The sequence below is a fragment of the Budorcas taxicolor genome, chromosome 12 (assembly GCF_023091745.1).
Source record: "Budorcas taxicolor isolate Tak-1 chromosome 12, Takin1.1, whole genome shotgun sequence".
NCBI lineage: Eukaryota > Metazoa > Chordata > Mammalia > Artiodactyla > Bovidae > Budorcas > Budorcas taxicolor.
In genome coordinates this window covers 20,966,523-20,990,124 of record NC_068921.1, presented here as the reverse complement: position 1 = coordinate 20,990,124, position 23,602 = coordinate 20,966,523, and the positions used below count along the sequence as shown (strand labels likewise).

Genomic DNA, 23,602 nt, shown 5'->3' with positions numbered 1-23,602 from the left:
GAATACCTTAGCTCTTGGAGACAGGTCCGGCTGGTTCTGAGACCCACCACAAACATGGCAGTGGAGCCCCTGTGTGTGTGTTGGGGTCCATATCTGTGTGTGTGTGAGGGTAGGGAGTCACAGATCTTGCTGGCAGGACGCTGGCTGGTGCTGTGCCCTCTGTAGCCCTTGTTCCGCTCGCACTCTAGTACTTGTCTCAGGCAGTGGGCATGGGAGGGACTTCATTTATTCTTTCAGTTGATGCATGCTATGGGGGGGACACAGAAGAATCAGATCCTTCTTGCATTCTCTTAAACTGGAGAAGGATAAGCAGCCAGGGAAATAGGTCATTAAAACCTAGATGGGAAGTATGATTATTATTAAAGGGTTTATAATTTGAATTACTTCAGTAGTAGAACCAGCTGGCAAAACATCCACATGCAAGGGGAAACCTGCTAAGAGTTAGTACAGATGACGTCAGTCACCTGACTCTCACGATGGGCTCTGGTGTGATCATCATCCAGGAGTCAGTTAGGTTGTGTACCAGGGAAAAAACTCTTTGGGTCCTGAATTTAAAATGTTTTTACAAGAAATTTATCTTCTTTTACTGTTTGCTGCCTTTTACTTGTTTTTTTTCATTCTACAAGTTTAAAAAATATGTATTAGCATATGAGAATCCTGATATTAAAGTTTTAAAATGTTTTAATTGGCTATCATCAAGACAGCCAGCTTAAACTTTTTCTGAATCTTATTTATTTGGCTTGGTATAGTCCTTATTAAATAATGCCTTGCTTGTGCTAGGCACTCAGTGAATAACTAAATAAAATTTAAGTTGTTCCGTAGTCCAGCCTTAGCAAAATCATAAATAATTAGGGACTGAACCATAAACAAATACAAAACAAGTGAAGAGAAAGTTATACTTTTTTAAGTATCTGAAGTTTTGAATATGCTCAGTGATAGACTCTCACCGTCCTAATCTGCCCTTTGTTTTTTATACCTATGGAGAAATAAATTGTATATATATTTTTTTAAGAAATTCAGGAAAGACTAAAAGGTGAAAGGACAGTAAGATAGTTCTCTAAAGGAAAGAAGGAAAAGTAGGACAGTCTTCCTTAGTTTAGATTGAAGTTACATTTCTCTTTCTGTCAGCTACTAAGGTAATGTAAGAAACCTGGAATGGTGAGCTCAATAAAATTAATCAATTAAAACAGTAATACAGAAAACCTCAATTGTATTCAAGTAAAAATAAACCTTGGTTAGTATAAATAGTTGTCTTTGCTTATTATTTAGTCCGTTAGACTGAAACTTTGCAAAGTACAATTTTATGAAGACCCTAATAAAGACCAGTAATGTCATGGTTATGGTTAATTGAATTTCACATGATTTATCCAGTTTTTAAAATTTGCAGTCCTCCTTTGATGCTCTAAACTTGATTATATAGCAGGATTTATTTAAGTCTGTGTTTTGCAAACAGGTATCTTCTGACACACAATTTTACATTGTAGCTTGTCTATAAACTGGGGATAATAATAGAACCTACCCCACTGGTTTGTTATAAACATGTTATAAATATGAAAAGCTCCTGGAATGGTGCTTGACAGATACATAGTGAGTGCTCATTATGCAAGCCGTTACTATTATTATTTACTTGTGTTGTTCTTATTGCCTTACCTGTGTACTTGAGAACTGGAAGTGAATAGCAAAAGGGGAAAAAAGTGCCTCTTTCCATCAGAGAGTCATGGGGGACTGGTTTATAAAAGGAAATCATTCTAAAATGTTTATACAATTTAGGATTTAGTGGTTCAAAATCACTAGATTGATTCAGAAATGGATGAGTGAGTGTGTATGTGTGTGTGTGTGTGTGTGTTTAGAACAATGTCTGCCATATAATAGTTCAGTTCAGTCGCTCAGTTGTGTCTGACTCTGCGACCCCATGGACTGCAGCACGCCAGGCCTCCCTGTCTATCACCAACTCCCGGAGTTCACCCAAACTCAACGTCCATCGAGTTGGTGATGCCATCCAGCCATCTCATCCTCTGTTGTTCCCTTCTCCTCCTGCCTGCAATCCCTCCCAGCATCAGGGTCTTTTCCAATGAGTCAACTCTTCGCATGAGGTGGCCAAAGTATTGGAGTTTCCGCTTCAGCATCAGTCCTTCCAAAGAACACCCAGGACTGATCTCCTTTAGAATGGTTGGATCTCCTTGCAGTCCAAGGGACTCTCAAGAGTCTTCTCCAACACCTACAGTATAATTGTTGTTAATAACTTTTTGCATCATCAGGCATTTGAATTTGAGTACTTTCTTACTAAAGTTTGCTGCAGTTAAGCCTCAGAAAACAGTTTTTATAAAACTGTTTTCCTGTAAAGTATTCAGAAATAAAAATCCTAATAAACATTTTGGTAGCCAGTACTGTGACTTTCTGTCTTCTTTTTGTTTGTCAGCTTGTCTTTAAACACATTTCTAAAACTGATTCATTTAGGAGCATGATCCCTGTCCTCAGAAATCTTGGAGTAGAGGAACTATGTTTTTTATGCATCTTTAAGTTCCTGGATCCCACATGCCAAATATTTGGTAGGGGCATAAAAACAGGAGAACAAATACAAGTTTCAAGAAATATTCTGTCTTATAGCATATTTTAATAGCCAGTTAAGGGTTGTCACCATGGCGGCGGCCTTGGCTCGGCTCGGACTCTGCTCGGTCAGGCAGGTTTGGGTTCAGTTCTGCCCCTTCAAGAAGAACGTGGAATCGACGAGGACCTTCCTCCAGGCGGTGAGCAGCGAGAAGGTTCGCTGCACAAACCTCAACTGCTCAGTGATTGCGGACGTGAGGCATGACGGCTCCGAGCCTTGTGTGGACGTGCTGTTCGAAGATGGGCATCGCTTGATAATGCGCGGCGCTCACCTGACCGCCCAGGAAATGCTCACTGCTTTTGCCTCCCACATCCAGGCTAGGGGCGCGGCGGCGAGCGGGGACAAGCCGAGCGCCAGTACCGGGCGCTGACAGCACAGAAGAGACCAGTCAACAGATTTTAACCCAAGACTGCTAAGGACACTTATTTAAGAACTTACTCATATCACTATCTGGAGGGCCACAGAACGCCAAAAAAAGAAAAGAGGCCTGTGACTACAAACCTAACCGGTGTTTCTGGGACGAGGAAAGACGGGAGGGGTGCGGACAAATTTGAATTTATTTCAGTTTCTTACCATCACTCACTGCGTAACCCTTTTGAATTTGGCTGCTCCTTCCACTATTCAAGGTACCTCTTACTCTTATTAGAAATGCTGTTTTCCCAGTCCTCATCTTTCCATTCCAGTCGCATTTGCCGCTCTTAATTCACTCCTTGTGGGACTTCTCTTCCTCTCGGGCCCCTTGTCTTCTCTTGACCGTAAAGGTGTACTGCTCTCCTTCCTCTTATTTTTGAGGCGTCTGGTCTTCTGTCATGACTTGAACTATCCTCTTGGGTAAAATCCTATATTTCTGTTTGGCTCTAATCTTAAGTTCTGTGCTATATAGTCAAGGTACCTACTACCAATTTTCTCCAAATTCCAGCAACACTTTTTGTCCAAAACAAAACTGATAATCTTTGCGTGCTGTCTATAGTGATCCTTGAACAACGGCAGGTTTGAACTGCAGGGGTGCTCCTATATGCTTCTTTTTAAAATAAATACTACATGATCTGTGGTTGTTTGAATCTGCAAAAAAAAAAAAAAATAGCCAGTTAAGTAGAACTCTGTGTAGAGTCCTTATGAATGACTGAGCTTTGGGGCTAGTGATTATATCTATATGTAATAGAGATGTATATGAACTTTGCTTGTGTTTGATTTTGTAGTAAAATAGTACTGTTATAAGAGAGGTATAGATAACTACTTGAATGGATAATTTATTGGTTTGCATATTAATGTATTCTAATATTCTTGATTAGAATACGTGATATAAACATTTCTTGTCATATTTGGCTAGTTTAGATTTTTTTGTTGTTGAGGATTTTTAAAAATTTAGTGAATAAAACACAACATTGCAGATAACTGAGTACTGTTTCTTTTCTTCCTCTACTCAGTTGTTATTTCCCTCCCTGTTCCCCATCCGAGAAGTAGAAATTATCATGAATTTGGTGTGTAGCCTTCCATTTCATGTTTTCTTACTTTTACTCTACTTGTATGTTATACACATGTAAAACTACTCTAAGTAATTGTTTAGTAGTGCATATAAATGCCATCTTGGTGTCTTGTTTTGCATCTCGCCTTTAATTAACACAATCTGATCATCAGTGTATTTGAGTTTCTTTTATATATTTATAGGCCATACGGGTTTCCTTGGATATTTTGGGGTTTTTTTTTTAGCCCTTTTTTAACTTTGGGAATTATTTATTCATATTTGTTGCACATTTTTCTAATGGTTGATTTTATATTTTTCTACTTGATTTATGTGCTCTTTGCCTTGATTTTCCATATATTCAGAAAGACCTCCCTTTGTGATTATGAGACCATTGCTAGAATTTCAAGTGTAGACTTTTGGTTTGGAGTAATTCAGCTCTCTTTGAGTATACACTTTTTAAGCTAAAGCAATTTATCTTTCTCCTGTACCTGTTTGCTTGCCATCACTCCTTACTATTTTGCTAGTGCATTTCAGTTACAGGGAATTTTTTTCCCTCCTCTTTGGTGATGAGGGTGGTAGTGATATGAGAAGGCAGAAATAATAAGAAATAATGAATAAAAATTTGACACATTTATAAAATTAATACAGCTATGTGTAAAATATACTCATGACCCTTCTTGGCTTTTTGTTTTACTTGAAATACATTCTTGATCTAGCCAGTAAGCAGATAATGCTCATTATTATCTGATTGGGGTGGGGGTGTATGTACATGGTAGGGGTCTACTGTCCTATCCACCGTTATACATGAGGTCTCTACAGTGCTGTTAGCCACTGGATTCTTGAGCCAGGGCCAGATACCGTTACTCCAGAGCTACTGCCCTAACAGTTGAAACCTCCAGCGCCACTGGTGCTTTGATATTTATCTTCTGGCAGGGTGTGGTGGGTGATAGCAGCAAGGGCTTGGAGTTCCCAGGCTGTTTTGCAAGTGTCACAGAACCTTTAAGGTTAGAAAACCTTCCTCAGGGAACATCCTGGCCCAGATTTCTTTGAGCGTCTCTAACCTCTGTCTTAAAAGTAGGATCAGTGCCAGATGAAAAGCTCATGACTCTTGGCCATGGGCTCGAAGTCTTGGCTGACTTGATAGAGGAATCTTGCAGGAGGTTCTCTTGGCATGAGTCTTGTGGAGAGAGGTGCCATTTTAGCAGAGCTTCACTAGGAACTCTTTTCTTAGCACTGAATCTGATTTTTTTAAATGGTTTGATATAAGTCAGTGAAGAGACTTGAGTTCTTAAGTCAGTGTAGACTGACTTCAATCCCTAATTTATCAAGTTCAGAAATCTTTGAGGTCAGAATTAGAAAGGCTATAAGCGATACAGTCATCTTGCTTTTGACAAAAATAGTGTAAACTCTGGCAATTAATTTGGAAGTGATATTTTAAAATGTGCTCTGTATTTAAAGAAAACTCCAGTATTTGAATAAATCAGTCCCTGAGTATGCTGATGTTGGATTTTATATCATTAAAAAAAATTTTTTTATAAGTAATAAGAAGTTTTGTTTTCCTTAGCACTGTATCATTATCACACTTAAATGTTATTAATAATCCCAGTAATATATATTTTGAATTTTCCCAGTTGTCTCAAAAGTCTTTGCTCTCATTTTGTCTCTTATTCTCTAATGGTTCTGGCCACCCTCCCCACCCCCACTCTTTGCTCTTTCCTGCCCAGTGGCAGGTTTCATTGAAGAAGCCAGGTCCTGTGTCCTGTTCAGTGCCCTGCATTCTGGGTTTGACTGACTGTTCTCGGTGGTGCTGGATAAATTGATCCTGTATCCTCAGTAGTCCCTGAGGGACTACCAGTAAACTGGCGGTTGGAACTGAAGGCTTGGTTAAATTCAGATTCAGCTTTCCCTCCTGTTTTCCTTCCTTTCAGTGTTGTGTCCTTCCGTCATGAGGCACATTCTGTCTGGTTCTCCCCTTTGCTTACGAATGAGACTAAGGTCTGGATCTCTTGGTGCCTTGTGACTCTGTTACTACAGAGGTACACAGTAGAATCACGTTAAAGCGCTTTGGATTTCTTAAGAATCCTAGATTCTGATTGACCAGGTCTTAGAAGGGATGGGCAGAGACATATATTAAAGACCACATGGAAGAAACCCCCAAACCCTCTACTGTTACTTAGATGGATTATGAATCATTACCTTTGGTACATTTACAGTATAACTGGAGTGACACAGCTTACTTTTAGCAGATGCTCTGGGAAGATCTGTGTTTCATATGAAATGAAGCCTATTTAAATCATTTAACTGTGGAAACGTTTGAGGTGTGGTGTGACAGAAAAAACACTGGTTTGGACCCAGGAGGCCAAATCATTTATTCTCTCTGAGACCTGTTTTTTAATTTACATCTAGAAAGTAGGAATCCTAAGATATTTATCATAGGCTTGTTTTAATGATGAAATGAAACAATTTATTTGGAAGCAGTCCCAGCACCTAGTGGTGAGTTATACTGAAATCTGAAAAGCATTACAGAAATAGATTTATTTTTTTCAATTAAGGTCTTCAGAGTAAAGCTTAAGAAAACTGAAGTAATAATATCTTACGTGCTATTTCATGTATATATACATATATATATATATAAGCTTTTGTTTTTTAGCTTGTTTGAATAATAGGAGACTCATGATGTAGTTTCAATGTAAGTGTAATAATTGTAGCCTTTTTGGGAGGCATAGTGTGTGGACATCTTTTTTTTTTTTTTTCCCCCTTTCAGCTTCATTTACCTCTTAATTCTCCTTTGCCTGGAAGTGAATTGACCAAGGAACCTTTTCGTTGGGATCAGAGACTCTTTGCATTAGTGTTGCGGTTGCCGGGGACGATGTCCGTAGAATCAGAACAGTTGACAGGTGTGCCTTTAGATGACTCTGCAATCACACCAATGTGTGAAGTGACAGGCGGTAAGTTTTTCGCTGGCAATAATTCAGTGACTTAAGCAGATTTTATCTGAATGTTTTAAAATGTGCATTTCAAAAACTCCGTGTTTGTTTAACAAGTTACTATTAGAAGTTACTAGACATACATCGTGTTAAAACTACATTGATGAAGGTCTTTGATCTGTTGAATAAGATGTAAATACTGTTGGGTCTGATAACGCATGATAATTTTTTTCTAACCATATAGCAAATGCTAATATTTGAAGTTGTTAAACTTATTTTCTTATCTATAAAGATTACCAATGATTTACAAATGCCATAGAATTATTTTCTCTGACAAAACGTTTCAAGAATCACCTCATTGTCCATGTAATGATCAATGCCTAGTTAAGTACAGTTTTACCCAGAGGCAAAGAGGAAGTGAGATAGGTTAGAGGAAAACAGGAAGTGAACTCTTAACCAGTGAACTTAACTAAGTGAACGTTAGTAAAACTCTTGAAACAGAAGATGTAATACGACTCAGAACTTCTATATGGTGGAATTGGTTAACAGGTGGGTTAAATTCATGTCAGTATGCATTGAGTGCCTACTGTGTACCAAGCACTGTCCATGCTTTAGGACTTCCGTAGTCAATATGACAAGCATGGTATTCTTGCTTTCACGGCACGCTGTCGTTCTCTCTTAAGGAAATGATGGTAAATGTCCAGGTCTGGCTCACCATTCTTTCACTGGTGTCCTGGGTTGTGCCATAGTTTCCATGCACTGCTGATGCACTGTTGAGATGCCATCATAGCCGGCTGTGTAAGTCAAAGGAAAATAAGGTCTAATTAATGTTTTAGGTGCCTTTCTTCCAATATTCTGTGGATTTTGGAAGCCTGCAGATTTCACAGATGAAAAAGAATAGCCTACATAGATAGGCATGTGAAGTAGATAAGTTAAAAGATTCAGAAATCACCATTGATGATATCTTTCAGTGACCCAGAAACCTTAGTTGGTCAAAGAATTAGGGAGCTTTCCACAAACATGCATCCTGAACCTCTTCTAATGTAGTGCTTTGCTTCTCTTCATGCTCCTGCTAGCAGTAATGGGAAACTGCTCAAATGCCACTCATTTTTTTATAGTGTGCTTTCTTCTTTATTTTCAATGAATGCTGACTGAAAAGTGTTTTGAGGATAAAACACCAAAAAAGTAGAAATAACTGAAAAGCTAACATCCACTGGTGGAGTACTGTTCAAATATGCAGTAATGTTAACAATTCTGTGCATTTTTAAATGATAAGAATAGTGTATGCATTTATTTTTTCCTTTATAGAGTAATTTGTGTTCATTAAGGAAAAATTGGAATGAAATTTGCATGTGTTGCCAAAGTGATTAATATTTTATTCTATTTTTAATGTATACCTTAAAAATTATATAATTGTCATTGTAAGCGTTTTTCTTTTATTATCTTTAATTAATGAATACTCACTTGATGCCAATTAGCTGTTTTTGATCATGGGAATACAGCAGGAGCAATAGACAGAAGGCTTACATTTTTGGGCTGTATGACAGATAAGATGATGTAAAATGAGTAAATCGTGTTTCTGAGAGTTCTGCTTACTATCAAGTAAAGAAACAGGGTGAGGCTGCAGAGGCCATGAGGCCGAGAATGAGTCTTCCTGGAGTGTCTTCTGAGAGGTGATGTTGTTTAACCATAAACCTAAAGGATGTGTGTACCCCAGTTTGAGTCAGTTTAAAATGTTGCATATCCTTGGAAATTATTATACTCCTTGTCTAAAGAATTAAATAAAGCAACAATTATTCTTTTATAAATTACATTTGCATATCTCTAACCTTGATGTTAAAATCACTTGTTTGAATGGGAATTAAATCAGTCTTGCTGCTGCTGCTAAGTCGCTTCAGTCGTGTCCGACTCTGTGCGACCCTGTGGACTGCAGCCTACCAGGCTCCTCCGTCCATGGGATTTTCTAGCTGTGTCTTAAAAGATATTAATCCCTTTAAAATGATAGTTGTAGCGTCTTCATTAACCCTCTCTCCTTTTTAACATTGAGGTATAATTGATACATACAACATTTTAGTTCCAGGGGTACAACACAATGATTTGATATTTGTTTAAATTATGAAATAATCACTGCAGTAAGACCAGTTAGCGTTTGAACAGAACTCTGAATAACGGAGTAAACCATATGAAGATCTCTGTAGAGGAAATAGTAAGAGAAGGATCATGCCCTGTATTTTGGGGAGCAGCAGGAAGGCTGATATGGCTACAAGCTTATGTAGGGAAAAGTAGAGAATAACAGGTTAGTTTCGAGAGGGGTCAAGGGCCAAATAGTGAATAGCCTTTTAGGCTGTAGTAAATATTATTTATTTTCCCAGTGTGATGAGAAGTCATTGGAGGGCTTTTTATAGGAGATGACATCTGGTTTCTGTTTCTGAAAGACTACTCCAACTGCTAGATGAGAATATACTGTAAAGTGGTGGGAATGAAAGCAGGGAGACTAGGAGAGATGATAGTACTTTGATCTCAAGTGTTTATGTTTGGAGATGGTGAGAGGTGGTCTGATGGAAAGGAAAGACTGAGGGTAATGAAGGAAGAAGGAATCAAGGATGATTCCTGGGTAATTCAGTTGGTCTGAACAATTGGAGGTGAATGGCTGTGCTATGTACTGAGATGGTTATTCAGGAGAAGCAGGTTGGGGGAAGGCACAAGGATGGTATCAAATTTAAAAAATACCTAATAGACATGTTGGTGGAAGTATTGAGGATAAAAAGCATTTTATAAAAATTGTAAGACTTTTCTAGATTAAATAAATTTAACTTTCTTAATTTCTGTAAATAGGACTGTTGGCCAACTTAGTATTACTACTTTTGTGTCTTAATCCATTTTATTAATACTTAAATCCTTCCTAATCCTAAGGAAGAAAGTTGTTTTTTTTTTTCACTTTATTGCTGTGTTTAGATTTTTTCTTTTTTTGTGGACCCTACATAAACACAAGTGAACCAGCTTCTTGGCTTCAAAGTGTGTGTTTTTCTCACAAATATAGTGAGTGATCTCAGACACTTTATCCTTTAGTACAAAGTATCAAGTATTCCAAGAGGTAAGTTTTGACATAAAGAATAAGAGAAACATGACATAGGTTGTGGGCTCTCTTTGTAAAGATGTCTAAATTTGCTTTAACTTTGAAAAGAGTTAATGAATTTTTATTATTTTTATTATTTTTATAAGTGATTCAAGTTTATTTACTTTTTCTCTAATTTTCATAAAATCTTTGTTAGTAATTTAATGTCATTAAAATCATAACTTATTTACTTATATTTGATGACACAGGTTAGAGAAGGGTAGAGGTTTGCCACAATTTTATATTTAGGAACTTTTGATTTTATTGACATCGTTGGAATATGTTTAAATATCATGAAATAAGATAATGAGCCTTTATATAATCTCCTAAATACCTTATGTATTAAGAGGATCAGCGTTTTTATGTATGTGTTTAAATTGACTTGAAGAATTTTAATTTGCCAATTCTTTCACATACGTGTGGTTCCATATAAATTTTCTTATTTTAAATATTGATTTCAAATTAGCATCATGGTTTTCAGGGAAGAAGGTGGTATATTCAGATGAATGTTTCTGATGCCTTGTAAGGGTTTGAATCTCGGCTGCTCTACTGTACTAACTTGGATAAATTAATCCCTCTTTGCTTTAGTTTTCTCATTTGTAAAATGGAGAAAGTAACCTATATGATTGTTGCTAGGATTAGAGAAATTAATATAATAGAGTGATTAGGATAGTGCCAGGTGCACAGACACTCGGTAATTGGTGGGTATTTTTATAATTACGGCTTTCATTGTTGCATCCAGGTAAACCATTCGTTACATGATACTTGTTTTCCTAAGTAAAGCTGACTCTGAGGAGTTGAATCACACTATTGCCTAATGCTACTCTTTTCTGAATAGCCTTCAGCAAATCACGTGTTCAGTTTAAATTGATATGAGTAATTTGATATGTCAAGTATAATAATATGTTTGGTAGTAATTGGTTCAATTTGTTAAGGAATAGGATTTTTCCATATTGAGCTTATTGCAAATAACACTGTAGGATGTTTGATTAAAGATTTTTAGTTGTCATGATTTTTAAGCACTGGTCTAGATCAGAACATACAAATATGTAAGTTACATATATAATGATAAATTTTATAGTAGTCACATTGAAAAGAAACAGGTAGGGAACTCCCTGGTGATCCAGTTCTTAGGACTCTGCATTTTCACTGCCTGGGTTCAATCCCTGGTTGGGGAAACCTAAGATCCCTCAAGCCATGTGGTGTGACCAAAAAAAAAAGGAAGAAAAACAATAAAAACTCTAAAAACAGGTAAAATTAATTTGTATAGAATCATTTATTTAAATTAATATATATAAAATATTTCAGTGTGAAATTGATGTTTTAAAATTATTGAGATATTATCATCATCTTATGTCTACAAAATGAAGTGTATGTTTTATGTAATTACTGTACATCTCAATTTGGACTAGCTCTGTTTCAGGTTCTTAATAGCCATATACACCCAGTGGCTACAGTATGGGACAGCACAAATCTGGCTGTATTTATTGAAAAAATCCCTGTTAAAGAAGTCTTTCCACTGGTATTTTTTCTTAATTACTATCATTTTAATGCTTCTGAACTAAAAGTTTTATAGGTTAAAATATTCAAGAGGGAAATTCATTTAAGATAGGTAATTTCTAAGTATGTAAGTCAAATGAAATTCAGAAAAGCACATGCTACTGTGTGTTATTTTAAAGTGCAAATACTTAAAATATGTGGTGTCTGCCAGCAGATCACTTAAATAATTATTGAGTACCTTCTATGTCCTTTGCATTAATTTTTAGTGATACTTTTTTTTTTAGCAGGTGTAAGATTTTGGGGGGTTAGTTACCATACTTTACCACAATATGTGTAGTAAAGATAAATTATATTGGAACTCAGTTGGAAAATAGTTTTTTATATTTATATATATACTTTTAAAAAATTTTCATTTCATGTGATACACTGTATATATGTAATGATTTTTTTCATTGTGGTTTGTTCAGACCAATATTTTTATTTTCCGTGTACCTTTAATTAGAAGAAAAAGCTTACACACTCTCATAAAATGGAATTGTTGATTGAAAACAACTTTTTGTTTTGTTACTTTTCCATTAGATAATGAAAAGTCCAAACTTTATCATTGAACTTTTGTGAATCAGTATTGTCAAAAACCCCACTATGGTTCTTTTTTGCTTAAAGTAGCAATTTTTGCAACTAACTAGTTCACTTTATTTTTTTTGTTGTTTCAGGCCGCTCATACTCTGTATGTTCTCCAAGAATGCTTAATCAGTGTCTAGAATCCTTGGTGCAGAAAGTACAAAGTGGGGTAGTAATAAACTTTGAGAAAGCAGGACCAGATCCTTCCCCTGTAGAAGGTATTTATTGTCATTTTCTTACAGATATTTTAAACTTGCTTTATCAAGTATTCAGCTAGAACTGAAAAATTACTATGATTTGGCTTTAACATTGACAAGGTCAAATTATTAAGATGACAAAAGGGCTATTGGTAAAGTGCCATGATTAAATAGGAAAGTCAAGGTTGTATGATAGCGGTTTGGTCATATCGCCTTTTTATGTTGGTTGTTCATAGCCTGATAATTTATAAGAGCTAAAATCCTTTTTAAACATTAACAGAATAGTGTATTTCCTTTTTTAGTATTCTAACATTGACTCTCTCCAGCATATGTGCCTCTTCCGTGTCCCTTGATTCATAAGTGTTCAGCCCTAGGTGTTTATTTAATTCCTTAGCTACAATTTTTACTAAAGATCAGACTGATCAGAACCAAATGGTTGGTGTGGTTCCAAAAATGAGAAGCCAGCCATTGCTGTTCAACTTGATTCTTTTAACTTTAGTTGAGCCCTGCCTGGCTTTATTCTAATATTCGGTGATCATGAACTATTTATATTGGCTAGAGGGTATAAGGAGTTTTGCCAGAACCAACGGACGGCTTACATCTGGACCCTCTACCTTGTGCGACATAGCTTAAAACCAGAATTAGAAAGTCGTTAGTGACACTTTGGCAGAGGTAAGGCAGTAGAGTGGGTGACTGGGAGAAGAGAAAGGTCATAGAGATGAGAGCAGAAGATGGAAAGATTATATAAATTATATTGCTGTGTTCGATTTAAAAAAAAATCTTAAAAGAATTGAATTGTTAGACATGGAATATATTTATTTTTAAATTATTTTAGGACTTTGCTTAGAATTAGGCACTCAGTAAATGTTTACTGTACTGTTGAAGAGAGTTACCATTTTCTGGGATTGTTTTAGATGAAAGGTAGGTGCCTCAAATCTGGATTTATATATTAGACTTTTGTTCTAGTTTTTAGGCTTTAGGTAAAATGATTTTTAAAAAATACTTATTTAGCCATGCTACTGCTGCTAAGTCGCTTCAGTTGTGTCCAACTCTGTGCGACCCCACAGACGGCAGCCCACCAGGCTCCCCCGTCCCTGGGATTCTCCAGGCAGGAACACTGGAGTGGGTTGCCATTTCCTTCTCCAATGCATGAAGGTGAAAAGTATAAGTGAAGTCGCTCAGTCGTGTCTGACTCTTAGCGACCCCATGGACTGCAGCCTACCAGGCTCCTCCGCCCATGGGATTTTCCAGGCAAGAGTACTAGAGTGGGATGCCATTGCCTTCTCTGTATTTAGCCATAGTTACTTAGTATTTACTAAGCTGAGCATGATGATGAAGAAATTGATTATTTGCCCTTATCATCTGGTGGGGGAAAACATGCTATTTGTTAAACAAGTATTTACTGTGAGGTATATTGGCCAAGCAAAGGATGCTGTGGGACCTCCTTTTAATTGTGGAACTCAGAGTTGAAATTTGCTGATGTTACCCTCTCGTGAATTCTGATCTAATCTAAATTTTAAAGTCTTAGTCGTGATAGTACTCTACTGTTTAAGAAAAACAGGAAAATCCAGAACTGAACAAGTATTAAGATATTTTTACTAAGTAAGACATAGTTTAACATATGGTTTTTCCTTTAATGATATTTACTTTTTAAAATTTCTTTGGTATAGATGGGCAGCCAGATATATCAAGACCTTTTGGATCTCAGCCTTGGCATAGTTGTCACAAACTCATTTATGTCAGACCAAATCCTAAAACTGGGGTTCCTATAGGTCATTGGCCTGTTCCAGAATCTTTTTGGCCAGATCAGAATTCTCCAACACTAGTAAGTACCAGAGATTGTGACTTCATAATAGTAACTGCTTCTCATACTAGCTTTAAGTACTACTGTCTGTTAAAGGTGTGGCTATTGTATAGAAACTAGACAAATGTTCAAGTGCTATGATAAGCTGTTACTTGCTTTAGTATACTATGTTGTTCATTATAAAATAATAGAAAAGAGGCGTCGGTTTCCTTTAGAATCTGAAGTTATGCTTATGTTTTTATTATTGGCATCTGGTTACAGAATCATAGATACATATTCTAAATATATAAATAAAAAATAAATATATAAATAACATAAGGATTTGTTCTCGGGGACATAATACAGAATTTACATGAAGGGTTATGAAATAATTTTGATGGTTTCCCTGCAGCCTTTTAGGACTTAGTCTTAGAAATTCATGTTGATTTGCATAGTTTTAGTTATATTCAGTGTTCTCAGTCTGGAGGTTTAAGATAGAAAAGGTTTTCTGGTCTTATTTATAGGAATTATTTCTAGTAACAGTGGGGCTTGTTGAGTAGTCATGGTGAATTATCAGTATTCACTATATGGTTCTTATAATAGTAGGGTAAATTTAGACAAATATTTATTCAGTCTTGTTAATACACATTTTTCAGATTAGTATTTTTTGTAGTAACTCAGAGGATGCTGTGGAATATTTTCTGGGAAAGCCTGACAGTGGCTTTTTTGATGTTACCCTTAGAAGATAAGAATTGTTATTTCAAAAATCTTTAAGTAGTCTTTAATAACTTTTGAATTGGCTGTCATTTATGAATTAAGTTAAACTCTTTGAAACCTTTTATACTTAAATCTGTATCAGCTCTTCAGGATAATTTTTTACTTTTAATCTATACAAGAGCTGTGATATTTCCTTTGTTCATTAGGGATTTAATGAAGTAGTTCATGAAATAAAGTTTTTATCCATTTCAGTGAGAGATTATCTTCCTTTTTTTGATTGAACCATCATAGTTTTTTAGTCTAACCTTAGAGAGCTCTCGATTTCTTTGGTCATTTTAATTTCTCTTCTGGAGCCTTTCAGAATTCTTTAAGAACAGCTATCATATTTGTATGAAATATATTGTTGTTTATTCACTTATATTTAACACTTACAGCAGTGCATATGGTACATGTTGAGTCCGCATAGGAAGAAGTCCAAAACCAGTATCACAAGCATTATCTATCAATATTACTTTAGTGCTCTATTGAATTGTTACAAGCCATAGAGGATTTTGGAATGTGGGTAGGATTTTAGTTGGAACAGGAAACAATGTTGAAAGTATGGAAGTAGAAAAGAACAAGGTGAATTTAGAGGAATGGAAAGTATCTAAGGATAGATGGTTCATAATATGTCTGTAGGACATTGAGAATACTACTAAATAAACGATTGCTCATGACTTTACATGCAAGGTTAAGGAATTTGAGCTTTTCTCAGTGGTGTTCATAGAACTGAAGACATTTTTAACAGAGTGTTCCTTTAGGAAAATTAATCTGATGGTGGTTATATGCAGCAGAATCAGGAGATGAATTGGCAGGAAAGCTGTTTACCTAGAGGACTATTGCTATAGTTGACTTAATACAGAGCTGTTGTGCTTAGTCGCTCAGTCGTGTCCGACTCTTTGTGACCCCATGAACTGTAGCCCGCCAGGCTCCTCTGTCCGTGGAATTCTCCAGGCAAGAATACTGGAGTGGGTTGCCATTTCCTTCTCCAGGGCATCTTCCCGACTCAGGGATTGAACCCAGGTCTTTGGCATTGCAAGCAGATTCTTTACTGTCTGAGCCACCAGGGAAGCGCAATATAGAGCTAGTAAGAGTTTGAATTAAGATGATGGAAGAGAGAATGTTAAAAAAGAGATATTGGAAAGAACTGGCAAATTTAGTAACTGAAGGATATTAGAGGGGAAATGAAATTTCTATAAATAATAGGATTTCATATAAGAGGTACTGATACTGAAATTAAATGTGATTTATTAGAGACTGGTTCTGAATGGCTCTACCAGTTATTAGCCATGTGTCTTTGGTTAATTATCTTCTTTAAGCCTCAATTTACCATCTGTTAAATAAAGATAATAACTCCTATCTCATAGGATTATTTTGTATATTAAATGGATCTTAGTATTTTCATCCAAAAAAACCCCATGAATTTCATAGACTGATTCAGTAAGCTATTGTCAGGTATGTGACAGGTACAGGAGCAGAAGATGAGTAAAACATAGTGCTTCCCATCTGGAACCTTCCATAGGAAGGTCAGCTGCATAACCATAAGAGAGTCCAGTGTGCCTTCTGTCAAAGTGGTGGGGCAGAGGCCGGATGAGGTGGTACCTAACTGCCTGGTGTGGGTTTGGGGTATGCGGTAAGAGTGTGTCAGGAAAGAAGCCTCTTAGAGGTTAATACTTGCCAGTTCAGACTTCAAAACTTTGTTTGCATTATGCAAGGGAGAAAACAGAAAAGTAGCCAGGGATAACATGAGACACAGGAGCATGAAAGACAGTGATCTCTTTGGGCCACTGCAAGTTGTTTTTAAGGCTGGAGCACAGGGTGTATATGGGGTGGTGGTTAAAAGGCAGATAGGGACCATACAGTCAAGGCTCTTTGTTAAAAAAAAAAAAACAACAGAATAGAGTCTGGCCCTATTTTTAGGTGATTGGATGCTACTTTTACTCAATAATTTGAGGCAGGAAAATTATATGATTATATTTATATTTCATGGCCATGGGATTGATTGGAGAGGGCTGACTAATTAGGGATACTAATTAAAAATATACAGTTGTACTAATCTAGTCTGAGAAATGATGAAGGCATGAATTAGAGTGGTAAGAAATAGAAGATAAATTTTCAGAGAGATGAGAATTTAGCATAGAGGGCAGCATCTATAGTAGTGAGCATCTGCCCCATATTTATGTGTTTGCTAAGTGGTTTAGAATTTGTGGTATCACTGAATCTAGGTCTTTGTGACAGTTAAGTATGGCAGGTAAGGGGGAGATGATTAACATCTAGGTTTTTAGAACAGGTTATGTGGTTTGGGTGTGAAATAATGACTTGGGTAGTACTATGTTTGAGGGACCTATAGAAAATTCAGGTTATGTCCAGTAGGTGGTTGGATACATGAAGAGAAATGAGAGATGATCCCAAGACAGTAGTTTTGGGAGCCATCAGTGTATGTATTGATAGATAGTAACTGAAGCTAAAAGGAGTCCTTTATATTTATGAAACTTCACAGTATTTCCTCATAGCTCATATTTTCTTCACCAGTCTTCTTTGGGTGAGATTTTTAGGAAGGAGACTGTTAAGGAGGGGGAATAGAATAACATGCTTTTTTTTTTTCTTTAAAAGTATTGCAGTTTTTGCAGCTCTAGAATAGGGTCTCCAGAGTGGGGCATATTTACCATAGGGGTAACCATTAGTTTACTGGAATAGGGAAGGAAACCAGTAGAACTTCTGTTTGTTTTCTTTTTTCTATTTTTTAATATTATTTTGGTATATATTATATACCTATAAATTAATAATTTACAAGTATATATATATTTAAAACCTTGTACTGATAAATGTGCATCATCAGTTTGGAAATCAGGTAGTTAAACTGCTACAACTGTGGCCTTAGGAAGGTTTCTAATTACATTAACTACTTGTTAGATGTAAAAATTAATGAGCACTTACTTAATTCTAAAACATTTAAGTTTTCTGATGAATTTGATTTTAAGATTAACAAATTTTAATCCTGTACAGATTTTGAAGTGTTATTTATTTTTTTTCTTGTGAATACTGATTGTTTAAGCATTAGATTTTTAAGTATTATCTTTCAGCTTAGTGCTGCTTTTAGTAGTAAATTAAATGCTCACTAGTGAGACTGAGACACTGAGTACACTTTGACAGTGAGTGATACTAAAAGTTTGTTTCTGGTACTTTGTGAAAGAGTGACAATAAGACTTTGCCTTCTAGCCACCTCGTACATCTCATCCTGTAGTGAAGTTTTCCTGTACAGACTGTGAACCCATGGTTATTGACAAATTGCCTTTTGACAAATATGAGTTGGAACCGTCACCGCTGACTCAGTTTATCCTGGAAAGAAAATCTCCTCAGACATGTTGGCAGGTAAGCTGAAAGACTATAGTGATTTTAAAAATTTATTTATTTGATTTATATTGAGGTGTAATTGATTTACATTGTTGCATTAGTTTCAGGTGTACAGCAAGATACCTGTTACACATATACATATAGCCTCTCTTTTCAGATTCTTTTTCCATATAGGTAGACCATTACAGAGTAATGTTCCCTGTGCTAGATAGTAGGTCCTTATTAGCTCCCTCTGTTTTATATACCGTAGTGTGTATATGTCAGTTGCAGGCTCCCAGTTTATCCCTCCCTGCCTCCTTATGCCCCAGTAACCATAAATTTATTTTTCACATCTGTAACTCTTTCTGTTTTGTAGATAAGTTCATTTGTACCCTTTTTGTTTAGATTTCACATATAAGCATATCATGGTATTTGTCTTTCTCAGTCTGACTTAATATCACTCAGTATTAGTTGAGTTCAGTTCAGTCGCTCAGTCGTGTCCACCTCTTTGCGACCCCATGAACCGCAGTACGCCAGGCCTCCCTGTCCATCACCAATTCCCGAGTCTACCCAAACCCATGTCCATTGTGTTGGTGATGCCATCCAACCATCTCATCCTCTGTCATCCGCTTCTCTTGCCCTCAATCTTTCCCAGCATCAGGGTCTTTTCAAATGAGTTAGCTCTTCACTCAGTATTAGAACCTCTAAAAATTTAATTTGGTGTTTTTTAAAAAGTCAGATTGAATCCATGGTTTATATAACATTCTGCAAAGGTTGTTAAATGTGAATTTTTAACTACTTTTTAACAGGTATATGTGAGCAATAGTGCAAAATACAGTGAACTTGGCCATCCCTTTGGTTACTTGAAAGCCAGTACAGCACTGAACTGTGTCAACTTATTTGTGATGCCTTACAATTACCCAGTGCTCCTTCCCCTTTTAGGTAAGTCATTCTTGTCATGTTCTCTGTGGCCTAGCATACATATGAATTTTCCTAAAAGCAATCTTTGGGAACATCCCTCCCTTTTTGAGTGTTCTTGTTTTCTGGAAATTAATGAAGATTTTTATTAATATTCTAAAATATTGAAGCTGTTAAGGGTTTTATAGCAACCTCTGTATGTTTCTGATATATTGAAAGTCAGTGTCAAACACCTTTGATTCTACAAATTATTGAAGATACTATATTTTGTTTCTAAATTAAATATTCTAAGTTTTTTGAAAATTAGATATCTTACATAGTTAGAATTAGTAATGCAGACTTTGTGTATGGTAAATAATTAAGATATTTTGTAGAAGCATAGTTCTTAGATCTGAGTATTTTCTTTTTAAGAATTTTATTTTGGCAAATTTTTCAGTGAATGAATAGTATTTGTTTTAAAATAATAGTCTAAATAATACTGATAAGCCTAAAGTTGATTGGAGACCCTTTGGCTGTAATTTTTTGAAGGGTGGTATTGGAGAAGGCATCTTTTCCTTTATGGAATTGCATCAGATTTAAAGGTTAATAGACAAAATATTAGTAGGTATGTTTTCATGTATACTTTGTTTCTGTATTCCAATCTGTTTCATATCTAGATTTTCCTTGTGTATTTTCTCATTCTACCTTTATCATTACATTTAATTTGAGACTTTAATTGGCACTCTTTCATTTTTAAAGTGGTATTACTACTACTAAAAAATATCAGAACCAAAAATTTATCACCTTTAATTTTGTTAAAAATATAGAATTGATGTTTCCTCTCTCTCTTGTAAATAGTAAAGCAAATTTTAAAAATGAAACTTACTTGACTTGGTTTTCATGTGTGAAAACACTGAATGATGATAGTTTGTTCTCATTATGCATCCATTTATAGATGATCTGTTTAAAGTCCATAAAGCAAAACCAACATTGAAATGGAGACAGTCATTTGAAAGTTATTTGAAGACAATGCCTCCCTACTATCTTGGGGTAAGAATATTATTCTTAAAAATGGAACGTTAAAAAATTTTGTATTATGCTTATAGGTTACTGTAGGTATTAAAGCTTTTATTTATTGCTGTTACAGAATAAATGTCATGAAAAATTTACAAATGACCCATATAAACATGAGAAAGAAATGTTTCAGTGATTTGCAGAATAATGATGATGGTGAGAATATATATAATGCTTATCCAGGCCTGCCTGATACTATCCTCAGCACTTTACATGTGTTAACCTCATTTAATTTAAATGATAACTGTATGAGGCAGAAATAACTGTTTTTATTTCACAGATGTGGAAACTAAGACACTAAAAAATTAAACAATTCATCTAAGGCTACACAGCTAATATCAGGGTCAGGAATTCAATCCCAGGCAGCTGGCTTTAGAATTTAAGCTTTTACAATTAACCTTTTTAAATTGCAGTTTTATAATTATTTCTCCTTACAGGTACAAAAAAAGGTTTGTTTGCATTATTCTCTGAATCTCAAGAAACATTCCCTGAAACCTAGTGTATCACAATAGGACCAGTAATACATATATTATTAAATACATTGTTGTTATTTAGTTCTTAAGTCATGTCTGACTCTTTGTGACCCCATGGATGGTAGCCTGCCAGGCTTCTCTGTCCATGGGATTCTCCAGGCAAATAATTACTTTATTGATTTTGTGAAAAATAACTTCTAGAACACTTTATTAAAATATTACTTCTGCTTTTACTGCAGGAATATTATAGTATTCAACTGTAGCCTTTCTAAATGGTCTCTAATAACATTAATTTCTTAAGCTTTGAAATCATATATTATAATTGTAAGAGAAAATCTGTGTCTAGCAGATAGTACCAGCTGTGTAAGAGAGGGGAAAGGAGGAAACACTGGAATATGAACTGCTACATATATTTGACTCATGTTTCATAGCATCTGGGGGGATTTAGCCAGTGCCACATGGATATTAAATATCTGGTCTGGGATTTGATTCCAGTTTGACACCAATGCTTTTATACACTTTGTAATATGTCAGTGGGTGGCTGTCATCCTTTTTCTGACTTTGTCCCATTCACATATGCTAGACTGTTGTGCCAGTGACATTTTTCATTGCACAGAGTAGTTCTTAACTAGCCTATCGTTACCCAAGGTAAGAATCTTCTGTTATCCTTGACTTCTCTTTTCACTTACCACCCAAGTTCTATCAAATCTACATCTGCAATGTGTCTTCTGCCTCCTTCTTCCAGATGATACTAAGAAGTCTAGGACTCCACCCTTTCTTACTCTGGGGGTTGTTATTATATAGCCTCTAATCCTTGTTTAGTATGTCAAACTGCCTTTGATACCACTGACAAACATTTTAATGAAGTACAAATATGATATGTGACCCTTATTGAAGAAAAGGAGAGGTTTCACAGGGGTGAATTTTTCAAAATTGACAATACATATATGGCTCCACTGGTAAAGAATCCGCCTGCAATGCGGGAGACCTGGGTTTGATCCCTGGGTTGTGAAGATCCCCTGGAGAAGTGAAGGGCTATCCACTCCAGTATTCTGGCCTGGAGATTCCATGGACTGTATAGTCCATGGGGCCGCAAAGAGTCAGACATGACTGAGCGACTTTCACTTTCACTTTTCATGGCTATAAATTTTTGACAAGCTTAGGATCGAGTGTGATATTTTCTTTTTTTCCTGTAGCCTTTGAAGAAAGCCGTTAGAATGATGGGAGCACCTAACCTAATAGCAGACAGTATGGAATATGGACTTAGTTACAGTGTCATTTCATACCTCAAAAAACTGAGTCAGCAGGTAATGTTAAGAAATAGAGCCATTAAGTACTTTGAATGGTATTGGCTAAGGTGGTCAGTAGGCCAGATACTAGTTCTTGATGGTTCTAGTAGGATTATATTAATAGATTACGTTTTAAAACCACATATATATTAACATAATTCTCAAGTGCATGATATGCTATGGTTTGAAATGACAATTTCAAATAATAATCTAGTTTGTGAAAGTTAGCTTTATTAATGTGATCCTAGCCTTCTTGTATGTTAACATTCCTCATGTTTTCTTTTGGGAAATTTGTTAGAAATTTGTTTTTCTTAGTCAAAAAAAATCAATTTCTTTTGCTTTATGTTTTAAAAGCTATAGCATTTTCTATAAAAATGGGAGTTTCTTTTGAAATATGTATAAAAATACTGAATTTTGTCATTTTGGACATAAATCACGTTAGTAGATACCAGATTAGTCAAGCAGTATACCCTTTGACTGCCAAGTTATTAAAATCGTATAAAAGCACAATTTTTCTAGTACTTTTGCCATCTCTACTTCAACTGCTAATTGAATTGTAGGTTAGAAGAGTCAAAATATTGCTGTTTGCTTTATCTGTGAGCATTTAGTTATGTGCTAGTAATAATGTCTTTAAGTAGATATTGATAAGATTTTTTTCTAATTTTATGTCACCTCTGAATTGGGAATTTTTATTTAGGGTGTATTAACTAACATATCATGGTTTCAGTGTAGTGGGTGTTAATAAATCGAAGTTGTGTTTGTGTGATTTTCTCCAAAAGGTAAGAATTGTGATGATTTAAAATCATAAGACATTATTGTTTAAACTGTGTTCAGTTTACCAAGCACTTGACATAGACTACATAACTTAAGTAGTGTTTTTAATTTCTTATGTTCTTTTAAAATGTGATAAATACTTAATTTATAAAAGATTGAAACTATTTTTAGCCTTTAATTTACCAGTTCAGATCATGTCAAGACAGCTTTTATTTATTTTTGCTTTAGGCCAAAATAGAATCTGATCGAGTCATCGGTTCTGTAGGCAAAAAAGTAGTACAGGAAACTGGAATTAAAGTCCGAAGCAGATCACATGGTTTATCAATGGCTTATAGGAAAGATTTTCAACAGCTGCTCCAGGGAATTTCAGAGGATGTTCCTCACAGACTGCTGGACCTTAATATGAAAGAATACACTGGGTTCCAAGTTGCTTTGCTCAATAAGGTAATAGTTACGTGAATTTTGTACTGCTCTAGTAATAGTCTATATTGTCGAATATGTCAAATTTTCTATTAACTGATACCCAGTTTGTCCAAACTTCTATACCTGTGCAGAATAATGATCAATTATGCTATTATTATTATTGAATCATTGAATTTTAAAACACTATACATGGTGAGTGGATGAGCAGATGGACTGATGAAGAGCAAACCATCATGTTCATTTTATAGACAGAAAACAGACTTAGAGATTGCCTGAAGTTACATAGCTAATAGCAGAATTCACTGTAGTTTGGTACTTATACTACTGACCTTGGCTACACAGTATAATCCTGAAATGCTTTATGAAT

At 35.6% G+C, this 23,602-nt stretch overlaps 2 protein-coding genes across 3 annotated transcripts in view; both read left to right on the top strand.

The window, feature by feature from the left end:
• Positions 1-23,602, top strand: part of INTS6 (integrator complex subunit 6) — a 104,684-nt gene that overhangs the window by 52,410 nt on the left and 28,672 nt on the right. For both annotated transcript variants that reach the window (XR_008200318.1, XM_052649885.1), the window contains exons 5-12: positions 6,838-7,021; positions 12,329-12,454; positions 14,104-14,258; positions 18,192-18,344; positions 19,115-19,247; positions 20,158-20,252; positions 21,946-22,056; positions 23,041-23,256. Coding sequence is in view for 1 of the 2 variants with exons in the window: in XM_052649885.1 (XP_052505845.1) it covers positions 6,838-7,021; positions 12,329-12,454; positions 14,104-14,258; positions 18,192-18,344; positions 19,115-19,247; positions 20,158-20,252; positions 21,946-22,056; positions 23,041-23,256 (1,173 nt within the window). In the remaining variant the exon portion in view is untranslated. The remainder of the gene's footprint in view (positions 1-6,837; positions 7,022-12,328; positions 12,455-14,103; positions 14,259-18,191; positions 18,345-19,114; positions 19,248-20,157; positions 20,253-21,945; positions 22,057-23,040; positions 23,257-23,602) is intronic.
• On the top strand, positions 2,640-2,978 carry LOC128057473 (39S ribosomal protein L53, mitochondrial-like). Its single transcript, XM_052649887.1, has one exon. The coding sequence runs from the start codon at positions 2,640-2,642 to the stop codon at positions 2,976-2,978; it is 339 nt and encodes a 112-aa protein (XP_052505847.1).

Bases quoted from the DNA above. Each gene is read 5' to 3' on its own strand.
- LOC128057473 (XM_052649887.1), top strand. From the start codon at position 2,640: ATGGCGGCGGCCTTGGCTCGGCTCGGACTCTGCTCGGTCAGGCAGGTT.